The 13,530-nt window shown below is 42.1% G+C and overlaps 1 protein-coding gene across 3 annotated transcripts in view; it reads right to left on the reverse strand.

The window, feature by feature from the left end:
• oxr1a (oxidation resistance 1a) overlaps positions 1-13,530 on the reverse strand; it is a 133,721-nt gene that overhangs the window by 21,302 nt on the left and 98,889 nt on the right. For all 3 annotated transcript variants that reach the window (XM_056406034.1, XM_056406032.1, XM_056406033.1), the window contains 2 exons: positions 12,374-12,481; positions 10,180-10,293 (listed from right to left, as the gene is read on the reverse strand). In XM_056406034.1, coding sequence (XP_056262009.1) covers positions 10,180-10,293; positions 12,374-12,481 — 222 coding nt within the window. The remainder of the gene's footprint in view (positions 1-10,179; positions 10,294-12,373; positions 12,482-13,530) is intronic.

Raw genomic sequence — 13,530 nt, forward strand, 5'->3', positions numbered from 1 at the left:
GAAGAAACTCAAATGACGAGCCGGGTGAATGTGCCTCCTGTGAGACTGAACCTCACACGGGCAATTAGGTGAGAAACATTCATACAATACCAAAGATCTAATTATTGTGCTTTTGGCACAATCTCGTTCATGATATTTTGACTCAACGTGCCCTCGAGTCGAGAGTGGGTTTGGAAACTGATGAATGAGGGGCCAGTGTGTGAAGCACATTTATAAATGTAGAAAATAAATTGCAAATAGCCCTGATTCCCTGTATTCAAACTGTTCCTCATTAATATTTACATTGCTTATTCAGTGTAATTAACAAACGCCAGAAAGGGTTCCACATGAATGGTTTTCTTATTTAACATTTGCTTCTGATTGTTTGATTGAATTTCTAAAAAGAACGACACAAACCAACTACCAATCACCTCTGGACTCTGCTGGGGGCGGGGATTAATACCGATACGTGCTTACAGTACACATTACATCACATTTAGCTGACTCTTTTAACCAAAGCGATTTACACACTATAGATCAGCTACGGGGAGCAGTTTGGGGTTAAGTGTCTTGCTCAAGGACACATCGACTAGGGCATGCAGATCCCGGAATCGAACTGCTGATCCTCTGATTGAAGGACAGACGCACACAGGTTCACGCCCCTTCATTACAAAGTCCTCCTCCTTTATAGTTTAGTGGGTATATTGAGCATGAAGTGCTGTACAATATATATTATCTTTAGTCAAGATCAATTATGATAACCAGCAGAACGGTGAAACTAGGGTGTTAATGTTAATTACACTTATAATTAAAGTAGGAATCATTTATAGACATGACAATGATGAAAGATATAACACTAGTTCCCTTCAGAATGTTCTTTTGCGTGTGTCCGTAATCTGCCAGATGCTCCACAGCCAAGAGGCAAATGCAAGTGATGTCTCAACCATGTTGTTGTATTATATGTTGACACAGACGCACACTCACGCACGGACAGTTTGTTACTGCTTCTTCAGCTATGCCGCGGTAACTCTGCTGCCACAGATGGTGTGTCTGTGTGTCTGCTGGGCTGTAAACGAGAGGTGCGGTGGGTTTGGTGTTTCTACCAGTGGCCTGTTGCCATGCAATGTCTGAGTCTCGGGCAGAGACTGACTCAAGTCTGTCTGAATAACCATCCACGGGGACAACTGTCCCAGACTGGTAGACATTTGGTAGAACAGAGCTGACTGAACAACGCTGGACAATCTGATTCACCCAATGACTGATGGAGGAGTCAGACTGGATATAGAGATGACAGGAAGAGGAGAAAGACAAAGAAACAAAACCAAAAAGCAACTGCAGCAAATTTACTGTGGATAAAAAAAAAAATTTAAAAAAAGGAAGACGAGGAAAGCTGAAGGCAATGAAAGAGATTGGAGGGAGGACAAAGAACAAACAGGAAAAGAAGAGAGAGAGGAATGTGTGTGAGTCATCAATGAGGGGGATTTAGGTCGGGTGAGGGGAGGGTTTTGGTGGAGAGCTTCAAGAAGACAGCCCGAGCCCATAACAACTGTCGGCTGTCCTCCTGACACCCACCCCCACACCTCACGTCTCCCAGCACAGTCAAACAAACAGCCGGCAGCCACTGACCGACACAAGCAGCCCAGACACTGGCTGAGGGGGCTGTTGCTGCCAAAAACAAGCCTCTGTGGACAAGGAGGCGAAAGGGACCTACAACAAAATGTGAACAGAGCTAAGGGGAGAGGGAATCGCAGGTGAAAATAATAATAACATTTCAAGAACATGCTCAAAACAATAAGAAAAAAAGGAGCAGGATGCCTGATCTTTGCGAGCATCTCATGTTGATGGCTTTCAGTCCTCCACTTAAACAGAGCACACCTCACCTAGACAACTGCACTTAAATCGCTCCATTTCCCCAATGACTCATTCAAGCTGGCCTTCCCGCACCAGTGTTACATATTAAAAGAGCCATTTACACCTTAAAACAACCACAAGAAACACTGGCATGCAGCGCACACCTGGGATTAATATGAGCAACGGGTATCCAAACATGTCCTCCCTCATGGAAACGCACAGCAAATAGTGTCGCCCATTCCCTCTTATTGTATTCTGCATGTGACAAAGGGAAGGGGTGACTGTGTCCAGGGTCGACCTTCAATCAGAGGATCAGCGGTTTGATCCCCGGCTCCCCTAATCCAGGTCTAAGTGTCCTTGGACAAGACTCTTGACCCCAAATTTCTCCCGTAACTGTGCCTACGGTGTATGAATGTCAGCTAGTCCTGATGTGCAGGTGGCTCCTCCCATCAGTGTATGAATGGGTGAATGATGTCATGTCGTGTTAAAGTGCTTTGAGTGGTCGGAAGGTTAGAAAAGCGCTCTACAGGTCCATTTGCCATTTACAAATGATGTAACAGCCATCACATGCCGAACACAGTGAAGACGGACTCACAAGGTGATTAAATGAGGTTTTTTTTTGGCATCGTGCCCAAATGTTGACAAAAATAAGAAAAGATAATGCTGCATTTGTACATTATGGTGTTATTATGCAGAGTGGGACCATAACCACCTAAATTCAGAGGAAAATACAGTGAAAAGAGTGAGTTGCTCTGTTGTATTGCATATTCTTAAAAGCTGACAACCTTTAATGATCTTTTAATATGATATTATAGTTAAAATAAATGACATGGCTCACTGAGCAGTTTAATTTCCCAAGTCATAGCTCATGCATGATAGCCGGTGTGACGATCAGCGCTATATAAATTCTGTAGTTTCCATCCTTGATTTTCTGAGAAACATGCACAACATGCGACCTCAGCGAATCATCACCTGATCAGAAAGCTCCAATCATATCTCACACTGATCAACCTGCCAAGTCCTCTCCCCTGTGCTCCCCCACCATACCACCTGTTCTTCTGTTGTCACTGTGAGCATGTTAGCATGCCAACGTTAGCATTTAGCTTAAAGCAATGCTGCGCTATAGACTGCAGTGCAGGATTTATACATGGACATGAGCCTTTTACAAAACCCAAACACACAGGAACGCTGTCCACTGACGGGAGGCTCAGACTAGTATTAAAATAGTGTGAGGGTAATCATTAGTTAAAAAAATTCAAAGAGTGAACACTGACTTCTGTGTGACTCGGACAGTTTGACTATTTAGTTACAGCGGTACACAAACGGCTTGCAGATCAATAAAGTTTTTTATGCTGTGGAAGGCAGTCACCACAGCCACCTCGCCTATTTCAAGAGAATATTGCCTTTCTGGGCTTCTGCTTCCTTTTCGTCCTCCTCTAATACATGACTAGTGTTTGTCCTTCGTCAGCCTCCGCTGGCACCTACTGTTCTCTCAACTTGTGCTGGAGTGTGGTACTATAATGCTAAACCGGCCCGTCTTAAGGTAAGGAAAACGTAAGGTCCTTACCTTACGTTTTCCTTACCTTACCTACTTACCTACTAAAGCAAGGTACGGTGAGGTAAGGAAAGTAGAGGTAAGGTAAAGCACTGCAAGTAGAGGTAAAGTGCGGTAAAAGCAAGGTAAGGAAAGTAGAGGTATGGTAAAGAAAGGTAAGAAGACATCAGGGAACAGTCTACAGAAGGAGAAGAAAAAAAAAGGTTGAAGGACAACACAACCTTTTTGACCTTGTATGAGGTGAGCCACATCTCGTCAATGTCCTGAAGTCACCAAGACAACATTCCAGTCTTGGAAACAGGATTTTCAATGTATGTCTGCGTGACATCAAAATGGAGAGAAAGAGCGTTGTGCAGCACTGAAATCTAAAGATGAAAGCGCTGGGGACAGCAGAGGTGGAGCAGTGTTCGATGACAGCTGGAGTTACAGAAATCAATATCCTTTTAGTCTCCAACCAATATTTCTCTTGGTTAAAAGAATCTAGAGAAAGGATGTTGCTCCCGTAAAATGTGGCCTCTCTCCTACTGTGTTGATGGAGGACAAAATGAGGTAATGTATCAATAAAAGACATTCTGCAGTCGTCCATATCAATTGAAAAGACACCACTCCCAAACAAAATGTCTCTTTAACGGCACATTAGCTACTTCTTTCTCTCTCGATGTATTGATAAAGATTTAGGAAGGGAAGTCTACAGGTGCCACCCGGCTTTGACCTTGTCAGTGACACATGGTGCAATAAAAAAATCAATCCATAGCTCCACCATGTGGGCATGGCCGTGTTTTGCAAGGGGGAGCACACCATGGTTGGAGGTCTCTGCTGTTGTTCATACCCTGATGAGCCCATTTACTAAAAACAAAACCAAAAACACAACATCAAACAAGACAACGTCATTTATAAGTTAAACAGAAGATTCACTAACACAAAGCAGGTGATGAACACTGGGTGATGAAAACCTGTTCACTTGGTGAGATCATCACAAGTGTAGCCATGTGGCGCCATATATATATATAGGTAATCTAAACTGGTTGGACTTCCTCCATTTCTAATTTTAGGTCACACGCCAGTGGAAGGAAGGAAGGAAGGATGGAGGGAGGTAGGCAAATAAAGGGGGGCCAAAAGCGGAAGAGACAGGGAAGGTCACAGTGGTAGCTGTGACCACGGCGGTGAGTAAGCGTGAGTGTGAGAGTGTGTTTCAGTATGCGCACAAGAAAGGTCTGGGTAGGACAAAGAGGACGCGGCTGCCCACACAGATGACCGGAGAGCACGTACGCCAGCGAGCTGGTAGCTGCCAAATAATCAAACAACAAGACCGGCAGCCGGAAAGTCGACCAGCTCCCCATGCATGCACGTGCACGCGCACGCGCACGCGCACAGTCATCCAGACGGCCAGCCAATGATCCATGCCTGCAAGATGTGTTACTTTTTGCTGCCAGGGCCAGCAGGCAGAACGAGAGCATGAGGACACTTCAGAGCTGCCTTATCTGGCCTTTAGCTCTCGTTCACCATGCTGACTGAAGCACGGCCAGTCCGGAGGAGCAAGTGCATTGAAGTGAATGATGTCTTATTTTGGAGCTGACTTTATTTTTGACACCCCTGTCAAAAAAACTAAAAAACATTTGTCCCCACCGGTACACACATTCTCAGAAGATGCTCGGCAGCATTTAGTCCACCTTAATATGTTTGTAACTGTTCCAACATGGAAAGCTTAGCTTCTTCATCGAGGCGTCTGCACATTCTGATGGATAGAATTCAGCTGGGGCCCTTTAAAAATTTTACGATGTAACTTTTGAAGGAAAAACTAACACTTTAAGAAACAAAGATTTGAATGCGAAAAAACTAAAATGCATTCTTCAATGGTCAATGGTTTTGCTGCCACATCATACATGGTCTGATATGACCAGTTGCATATATTGTGGCTAGTGTTAGCAAACGTAGGCCAGATATTGTTGTCGAATTGACATATCGGAGCCAGTTTCCTGACTTTTAAGACCTCTCTAAGTCCATGCCATCCTGCATGATAACCGTTTAATTTGTGTACTTCTCTTCACCATGTTCACTCTGCGTTTCTGAGAGTTCTTCATGTTCTTTGTTCTCGTGCACCGACTATTTCTATGGAAAACTCAAGGCATACAGAGTGAGCATTCGCAGGACTTCGTTCAGTTTTGATTTCAATGAATGGAAAAATTAATCTGCAACGAAAAAGTCGATTTTTTAACAATCTATTTGAACATCTAATGGGACTTTGAAACACATGGCACTAGAGCTGACTTTTTATTGAAAAGTAAAAAGAGAAGCAACTGAGAGTAGTCCCTCTCTTCAGAACACCCATCCTCAGGGTTACACTAGCTGCTCTTACTATCCACCTCCCAGAACCATTCATTTAGATAATACCCTCATTGAGACGCAGGTGCCGAGCACCGAAATTGGCTTGTAATTAAAAGATGCCGGGGATTCTGGACACACGCACAAGCACACGCATAATTGCTGCCTGGCTGCTCGTCTGGGAGAGCGAGCTGCTCTGTTCATTAGTTGCTCTAAATATCGGACACGGCATCACCTTTAAAGGCTTAATTTCACCGCAGTCACAGCCCGATTTCTCTGATCCTCACCCGTCAAGAGAGCTTCTCCCGTTCTCGTAGGCATGACCCAAATAGATAAGCAGTAAATGAACGGGGGCCCTTTCTTTTGGCAACCGGGGCTTGGGGGGGATGTCTGAACCCGAGCGGAGCCACAGTGACAATGCCGGAGCGGTATATATTTTCCTCACAAAAGCGGCAAACCAAGACGTCCGTTTCCATGGAGACCAGCAAACAGTCATATTTCTTAAGGGACCACTAGGCTTCCTGCTTTGCTCAGTGATTGGCTCATTCAAATGCTGCAGACACAGTAGTCAAGGGAGATGGCGGCTCGCACTTGCTGGTTTTAAGAGCTGTGAGGGGCGGGATGCGTCTGGCTGACTGACATGAAGCCACAATCAACACGACTCCGACCTGCAGCCTGACGACAGTGAAGCTAAGAGTCCAAAACCACATCAAGGTCTTGGTGGAACATACATCCATACATCCATATATATTAGGGCTGTGAAACGATTAAAATTTTTAATCTGATTAATCACAGGTTTTTGTGGATTAATCATGATTAATCACATATTACCGATATTCTCGGTATATTTTGTGAGAACATAGAGATTTATGACAAAAGACGGATATATACATTTATACATTCTTCTATACAATGGTGCTGCAACTCAGCAGTTATTTAGCAGTTTTCTTCCATATGGAACATTAATACATCTTCATCCTAAACAGAATGTTTAACCCTCCTGTTACCTTTCGGGTCAATTTGACCCCATTCAATGTTTAATGTCGGTGTTCTTTGGGGTCAATTTGACCCCAGGCTGTTTTTCACTGTGTCAAACATATCAGAAATACCAACTTTTTTATTTATTTAAAGGGCTATTTAGGTAGTCAACAAACAAACATAAAGTACCTCACACTTAAACTTGGGAAGCAATATTAATTCTAATAATTTTCTGGAGGTTTTAATTGCTGGGGTCAAATTGACCCCGAGGGTAAAATATGTTAGTAAATGTAAAGGTAACAGGGTTAGGGTTAAACAGAACATTTTTCTCTTGTTTGTCAACCATTAACTCCACCATGATACAATCTAAAGGTGGACAGATTGACAAGTGACTTTTTTTTTGCTCGGTTCCGATGCGCGCGCACGGAGCTCTGTGGCGCGCGAGACGGAGATCGATAAGTGTTAACGCAACGCGAAGAGACAGAAATGACATGCTGCTGTGGAGATACGATCAACAACAGACGTTTAGTTTAATAAAAGAACAAAGACGTGCTCTAGAGAACATGTCAGGGGGCGGGCCAATCTTTTTAATGTCATGCGATCTACCAACACTACGCCGCGATCGACTGTCAGGTCGCGATCGACGTGTTGAGACCCCTGATCTACAGGAAGTAAAAGTCGTAACAAGGTTTCCGTAGGTGAACCTGCGGAAGGATCATTACCGATGAACAGCACAACCGTCTGCATGAGAGCGGACATAGTTCAGATTGAAGTGGTGGATTGGAAGCTCATTTTGCAAGTGACTTTTTTTTCGTCCCGACGACCAACAACAGACGGATTGGAAGCTCATTCTGCGCATGCGTTAAATGCGTTAAAAAAAAAAACTAGTTAAACCTGTAATTGAATTAACTGAGTTAACGCGTTATTTTTCACAGCACTAATATATATATATAGATAGATATATATCTATCTATATATATATATAGATAGATATATATAGATATATACGTATATATATATATACTGTATATCCCGTTTTTCTTAAAACTGCGTGTTTGCTGTTGCTCCTTAACACACTCGACGCGACTTGTAAAAGCGCAGCCGCTTCAAAAACACCGTGGCAAAAACACACCGGGCAAAACAGCGCGGTGCGCCTGTGGAGCGAGCCTGCGTGCGCAACCGGGCGATAAAACTTAATTTACAAAATGGATTTAAGCAGACGTGCCCTTGCTGTGTTGAGGGATGAAGAGGAGGAAAAAGCTGGATTGGGTATCAAAGACTACACAAGTCTACGCAATGATCAAATATCATGGCATTACACTACAAAGGAAAAACAACCACAACAACAACAACAACACATGTCACTCGCTACCCGATCCGTTCATCCTGCATGATCAGTAATATGTATAAGTGCATACTAAAACGAGACACCTGTGTAAAAACAATCCTCTGCACTTTATTGTTATCCTGATGATGAGAATGGCAGGAGAGCTAGTTAAGGTTAGGTGTTAGCAGGGGGTTGGCTGTACAGCCCTGCGGGGCAAAAATAACTAATTGTGGCCTATGATGTTTAAGAATTTTTGTTGTGGTTCAACTTGAGGGGATTTCACTTCTCTAAAATTGTAATTTTTTTGCATTGGATTATTGGTAGTTTCAAGATGCATCGTCATCTTGACCTCTACTCTGCCTTTTACATCAAGGAACACAGCGGATATAAATTCTGGACTTTATTGTGTCGTTGACACTTTTGCGGTTGTGCGTGATTTAATGTCCTTCTCCTCATATTGCCAACTGAACGACTAGGGATGCACCGATCTGATCGGCGCCGATCCATATCGGCCGATATTCCCATTATCGGTTTTGATCGGCGTTCTCAAAACGGCCGATCAGATGACGTAACATCTGCGAGAACTATCAAGACGTTTCAATCGCAGCGCATCGCAACGGAGACGATGCGCCCGGCGAGGGCCGCAGAGTGAGAGGACCACGAGGGGATCCTCACGCACCGAGCGGCGTCCCCGTCCCCCGAGTTGAATCACTGGGTCAACTCAGCCGACTCTCACATGTCTGTCCCTATAGACTGATGTTGACGGTAAACGCATTCGATCGGGAGCGCGCGAGGGTTTTGATAAAGTTAGCGCAAGGATTTAAGTGACAACATCCGGTTTTGCAAAGTTAGCGGAAAGAACCACGTGAAACAACATCCGTTTATCAAAATAAGATGTCGACAAATCATACACGAACAAATAAAAGTAAACAATGAACTGATTTTGTATCTTTATAGATCTTTTCTGAGATTTAGCTTAAATTATGCTAACATTAAAACATCGGTACATTTACTGTACCAAGGAAGAGTTTATAAAAATAAGTCAGACTTTTGTATGTTAAAAAAAGTCCTGTAAATAGATTTCCCCAAGAGTTCCAGGAAATGAAAAATGCAGATGTGTTCCATACATTTCTGAAATCCCCTACAATAGCAATCAAACAATTTTAATGTATCAATTAGGACATTTTTCAAAGTAAAAGTCCTAAATGTTTAAAGAAATCGGTAATTTCTTTAATGTTTGAGTTGCTTTATATAAGTATTTCCTCATAGTCCTAGGCAATACTGCTACACAATAAATAGAATGCTTCAATCGACACCGTGATCGGTGATCGGTATTATCGGATCGGCAGATACTGATTTCAGTGATCGGTATTATTGGTGATCGGCAGATACTGATTTCAGTGATCGGTGATCGGCACCAAAAACCTGATCGGTGCATCTCTATGAACGACAGTAAACCGGCCTGTTTTTACAGTTCGGAAAGCACAATGGTGACAGCACACATGTTCTCTGGGTTAGTGCATGAGAAAACATCGTTCCACAATCTAACAGGAAGTGCCTCCACCACACAGTGCAGAAAAGAAAAACAGCCCCAACCACAAAGCAAAACAGTCTGTCCTTGATTTTGACTATGTAAAAAAGGCACGCATCACCTCCTATCCTGAGACGAGGCCGATTTTATTGTCTGCCTCTCGTCTTTTCTGCCCTGGAACAGCATGACACATTGTCTTGGATGTTCACCTTCAGGCTAACAATGAACGGACCTTTAAAATGTGAAGGATAAGTCAATGTGTGGTTGTGACAGAGGCACAGTCTGCAGTGTGTGTGAATTTTATACAGTCTTAGGCACTGCTCTGTTAGATTTCCTTATTTATCTCGGGGAACTATCTCTGACAGAATATAAAAAAACAATGAAAATGTTTAATGTTTTTCATTTTTGTTTCTGTTGGATGATAAACTTGCCTAAAATTAGACGCATGATCTCTGTAGCAGAAATGAGGCTACTAAAAAACCCATCTATTCTAAATACGTTTTATGTCAACATTTTACATCTGCTATATTGGTGAATATGTCATACAGTTCTAGATTCTACCCATAAATTGCATGACAGTGGTTTGTTTAACATCCTTTTTATGAGTGTGTGCGATCGGAGGTGTGGTCAACATACCGTCACTTTCTCTAAATCAGCTTCTGAGGAGGTGGGAGACAGGGGGCTGATGGGACTGAGGGAGGGGGAGCTTCCAACACTGGAGATGTACTCAGGATCAGGAACGTACAGAACCTGCAAACACAATCCATTTCTGTATTTACACAGGGGCTGCCTTTGTGTGCACACACACATTGCACAAAGCACACATGCACAGGGAGATACAAGAGAATGTCAAAGCAAGACAAATAACATCAATGAATAGCTTCATGCGACTGACTGGGATAAACAGAGACGGGGAAAGTAGTTATGATGGTAAGTCGATGTGTCAGAATTGTCAGTGATGGAACACAAATTATGCCTACATTTAATTTATTTCTATACGGGATAGAAACAAAACCATATATTTATTAATTAATGTGGATTACATTAATTGATTAATAATTGTAATAACTATTACTATATGAATCATTTAGTCCAGAAAGTCAATTGTGTCAGCTCCATCTCTATATTGATGGAATGTGTGAATCTGTGTTGCAATAAACAATCACGCATATGCCTGTTGCCATCTACAGTGTTGCATAATGTAGTGACAGTGAATGCTAAGGAAAAGCAGTTTAAGAAATAGTTTGACCTTTTAGAAAATGTACTTATTGCTCTCCTACTGAGTTAGATAAGAAGATCAAAACCACTCGCAGCTTTTCGTTTTGTATGAAGCTACAGCCAGGCGACAGTTAGCTTAGCTTAAAGACTGTAAACAGTGCACATAGCAGCTTCATCGCAGCATTTTTAAAACTCACTGACATTTTAATCTGAAGGTAAAACAATTGACGCCACAGTATGAAACCAAAGGCTGATATGCTAAACAAAATGTCTGTAGCTAGCTAGTAAAATATGTTTGCTTAAAATACAGAAAAAACGGACATTTAAAAACAAAAAATGATATTAGGACAAATTGTATTCTGCACACATGAATTGTACCATTATTCCTATCGATGCCTCACTTTAGTCTTCTTCAAGGTTCAGTTTTCCAGTTCGTCAGCAACTAAAAACTTAGTTATGGTTCTTTACCCTGTTGGTAGTACGACTACGTAGCAGCTATAAACATTTGTTCTGTTTGTTAGCAGAAGGAAATGAAAAGGAGATAACAAGTCACTGAAGAGTGATGCATTATTTTTCCCTTTGGGACTTCTTAGCCCTTTGTATCTATACATTGTGGTTGACAGAGCCATGCTAGCCGTTTACAGCCATAATGCCAATTCACGCCAACCTTGACTTCATATTCAGGGTGAATGCAAAAGAGTTGGCATTGATCTTCAGATAGAACTCAAAGCAAGAAAGCAAGTTAAGAGTATTTCCCAACATGTTACTTAAGAGCGGGTTGCGACTTGTTAATTCCTGTTTAGTATTAATTTCAACCAGTATTAGACCTTTAAATTTGATACTGCATAAGTGAAGAGGTTTAGCTTTTAAAAATGTGCCATTTACGTTATGGTTTAACTTTCAGTCAGTTCAGCTTTAGCCTTGTAAGGAGAGGAGAGCTGATGGTTCAGAAAGTGCTCTCCACACACCACCGTTTGGACGAAACTCGAATCAGCATTGTTTACCGAGAGCTGAGATGCCTACGGGATTGGCATGTGTAGTTTGTCCCAATTCGTCTGGATTTTAATTTGACACCAAGAAGTACAGCCAAAATATAATTCTGTCACTCCAACAGAAAATGTGGGTCTGTTGCAGAAGCAATGAAAGATCTAGGATGAAAAGCCTGGGAGGCTGGTAGTGTTTTTAGCGGGCTAAAGATGGGATGTTTTGCATCATGTTTGTAAGACCTAAAGCATCTTTGGGACATTTCAAGCAGCACATATATTATTATATATTTTTAGAAACAAAATTGGTCCTAATGGGACAAATTACACTGTTATTAGCAGACAAATAAGTGAGCACGCAGATAGTAGGGATGAGAACAGTGAGTCAGCGAGTTCCTCTGTGAGTAGAGGGATAAACACATGCAGCATGTGACGTTCTCAAAATAAATTCTGATTCAATTTCTCCACCTGGATTTTCACATGCATTGTGGGAAATGCATGATGGACTGTTTTTGTGATGGTGAGATCAAGAACGGCTCGATAGAAGGTGTAGATGTGAGGTTGCTGGAGGACAGTGATAAGGAGATGCAGCTCAATATATCAATGAAGGCGTGCACGGCGGTTCACACCTGGCCAGGAACCACCGCTCTGGAGAACAGCTTGTTCAGCTGAACCAGTTCGTTGGGTGTGGTGTCAAACTTGAGCGCAATGCTGTTCAGCGTGTCACGCGTTTCCACCTGGACCACAAAACAAGAGAGGACATGAAATAAAAAAATAAAACTTCCGAGACGGTTCAGGGCATTTTCATGAAGCTGGAGAGGGAGAAGGGAGGAGAGAGAGAGAGAGAGAGAGAGAGAGAGAGAGAGAGAGAGAGAGAGAGAGAGAGAGAGATGAACAAAACAAAGCTGTGCAATTATTAATTTAATGCTTGATTTTTGCACATTAGATTTTTGGTATGTTATGCACATCAAGGCTATCAGCTGTTGACGACCAGGAATAGATTCCTAAGTGAGGCAATAATGCTGGCAGAAATATGAATTGACATGAATGTCAGTGGCAGTTTTGTGTTATATTGTGAACCACACAAGAAGCAACAGCCACCTTTTCACCCCAGTTTAATGCACATGGTAAATATACCTGGAATTGTAAAGCGCTTTTCTAGTCTTCCACTTAAAGCGCTTTACACGACTTGCCATCATTCACGCATCCACACCCATTCATACCCTGACCATCAGGAGTAACTAACATTGATACATTCATGGGTTAGAACCACCGGTCCTCTGATTGCAGGACAACCGTGCTCCCCACTCAACCCCAGAGTGCTAATCAGACTCTTGCGTGCATCAGGTCTCATGCTAACTATATGACCTTTATTTAACCAGGTAATGAAGTGAAGCATGCTACTATGCACTGCTTGTTTTCATTATTGATTAATCCTATAACCTTTTGATTGATAAGGTAAGTAATTATTATTTACAAATGTAAATAAATAAATTTATTCCCCACATCTTGGGCTTTGAATATGTCTGGCCCTATGCAGTCTACTTAGTGGTGGTATTGAATAGTTGTACACTGATCATATATATATATATTAGGGCTGTCAATCGATTAAAAAAAAGTAACTAATTAATCGCACATTTTGAAATTCATTCATCGCAATTAAACATTTTTTTTTCTTCTAAAGACTAAATCTTCTAAATGAACGACTAATCACTTCAGACGGCGTGTATTTTAGACACTTGTTTAATTGTATTATTTTTTAAAGACAAAACTTCACACAGAGCTG

The sequence above is a fragment of the Pseudoliparis swirei genome, chromosome 22, assembly GCF_029220125.1.
Source record: "Pseudoliparis swirei isolate HS2019 ecotype Mariana Trench chromosome 22, NWPU_hadal_v1, whole genome shotgun sequence".
Taxonomy (NCBI): domain Eukaryota; kingdom Metazoa; phylum Chordata; class Actinopteri; order Perciformes; family Liparidae; genus Pseudoliparis; species Pseudoliparis swirei.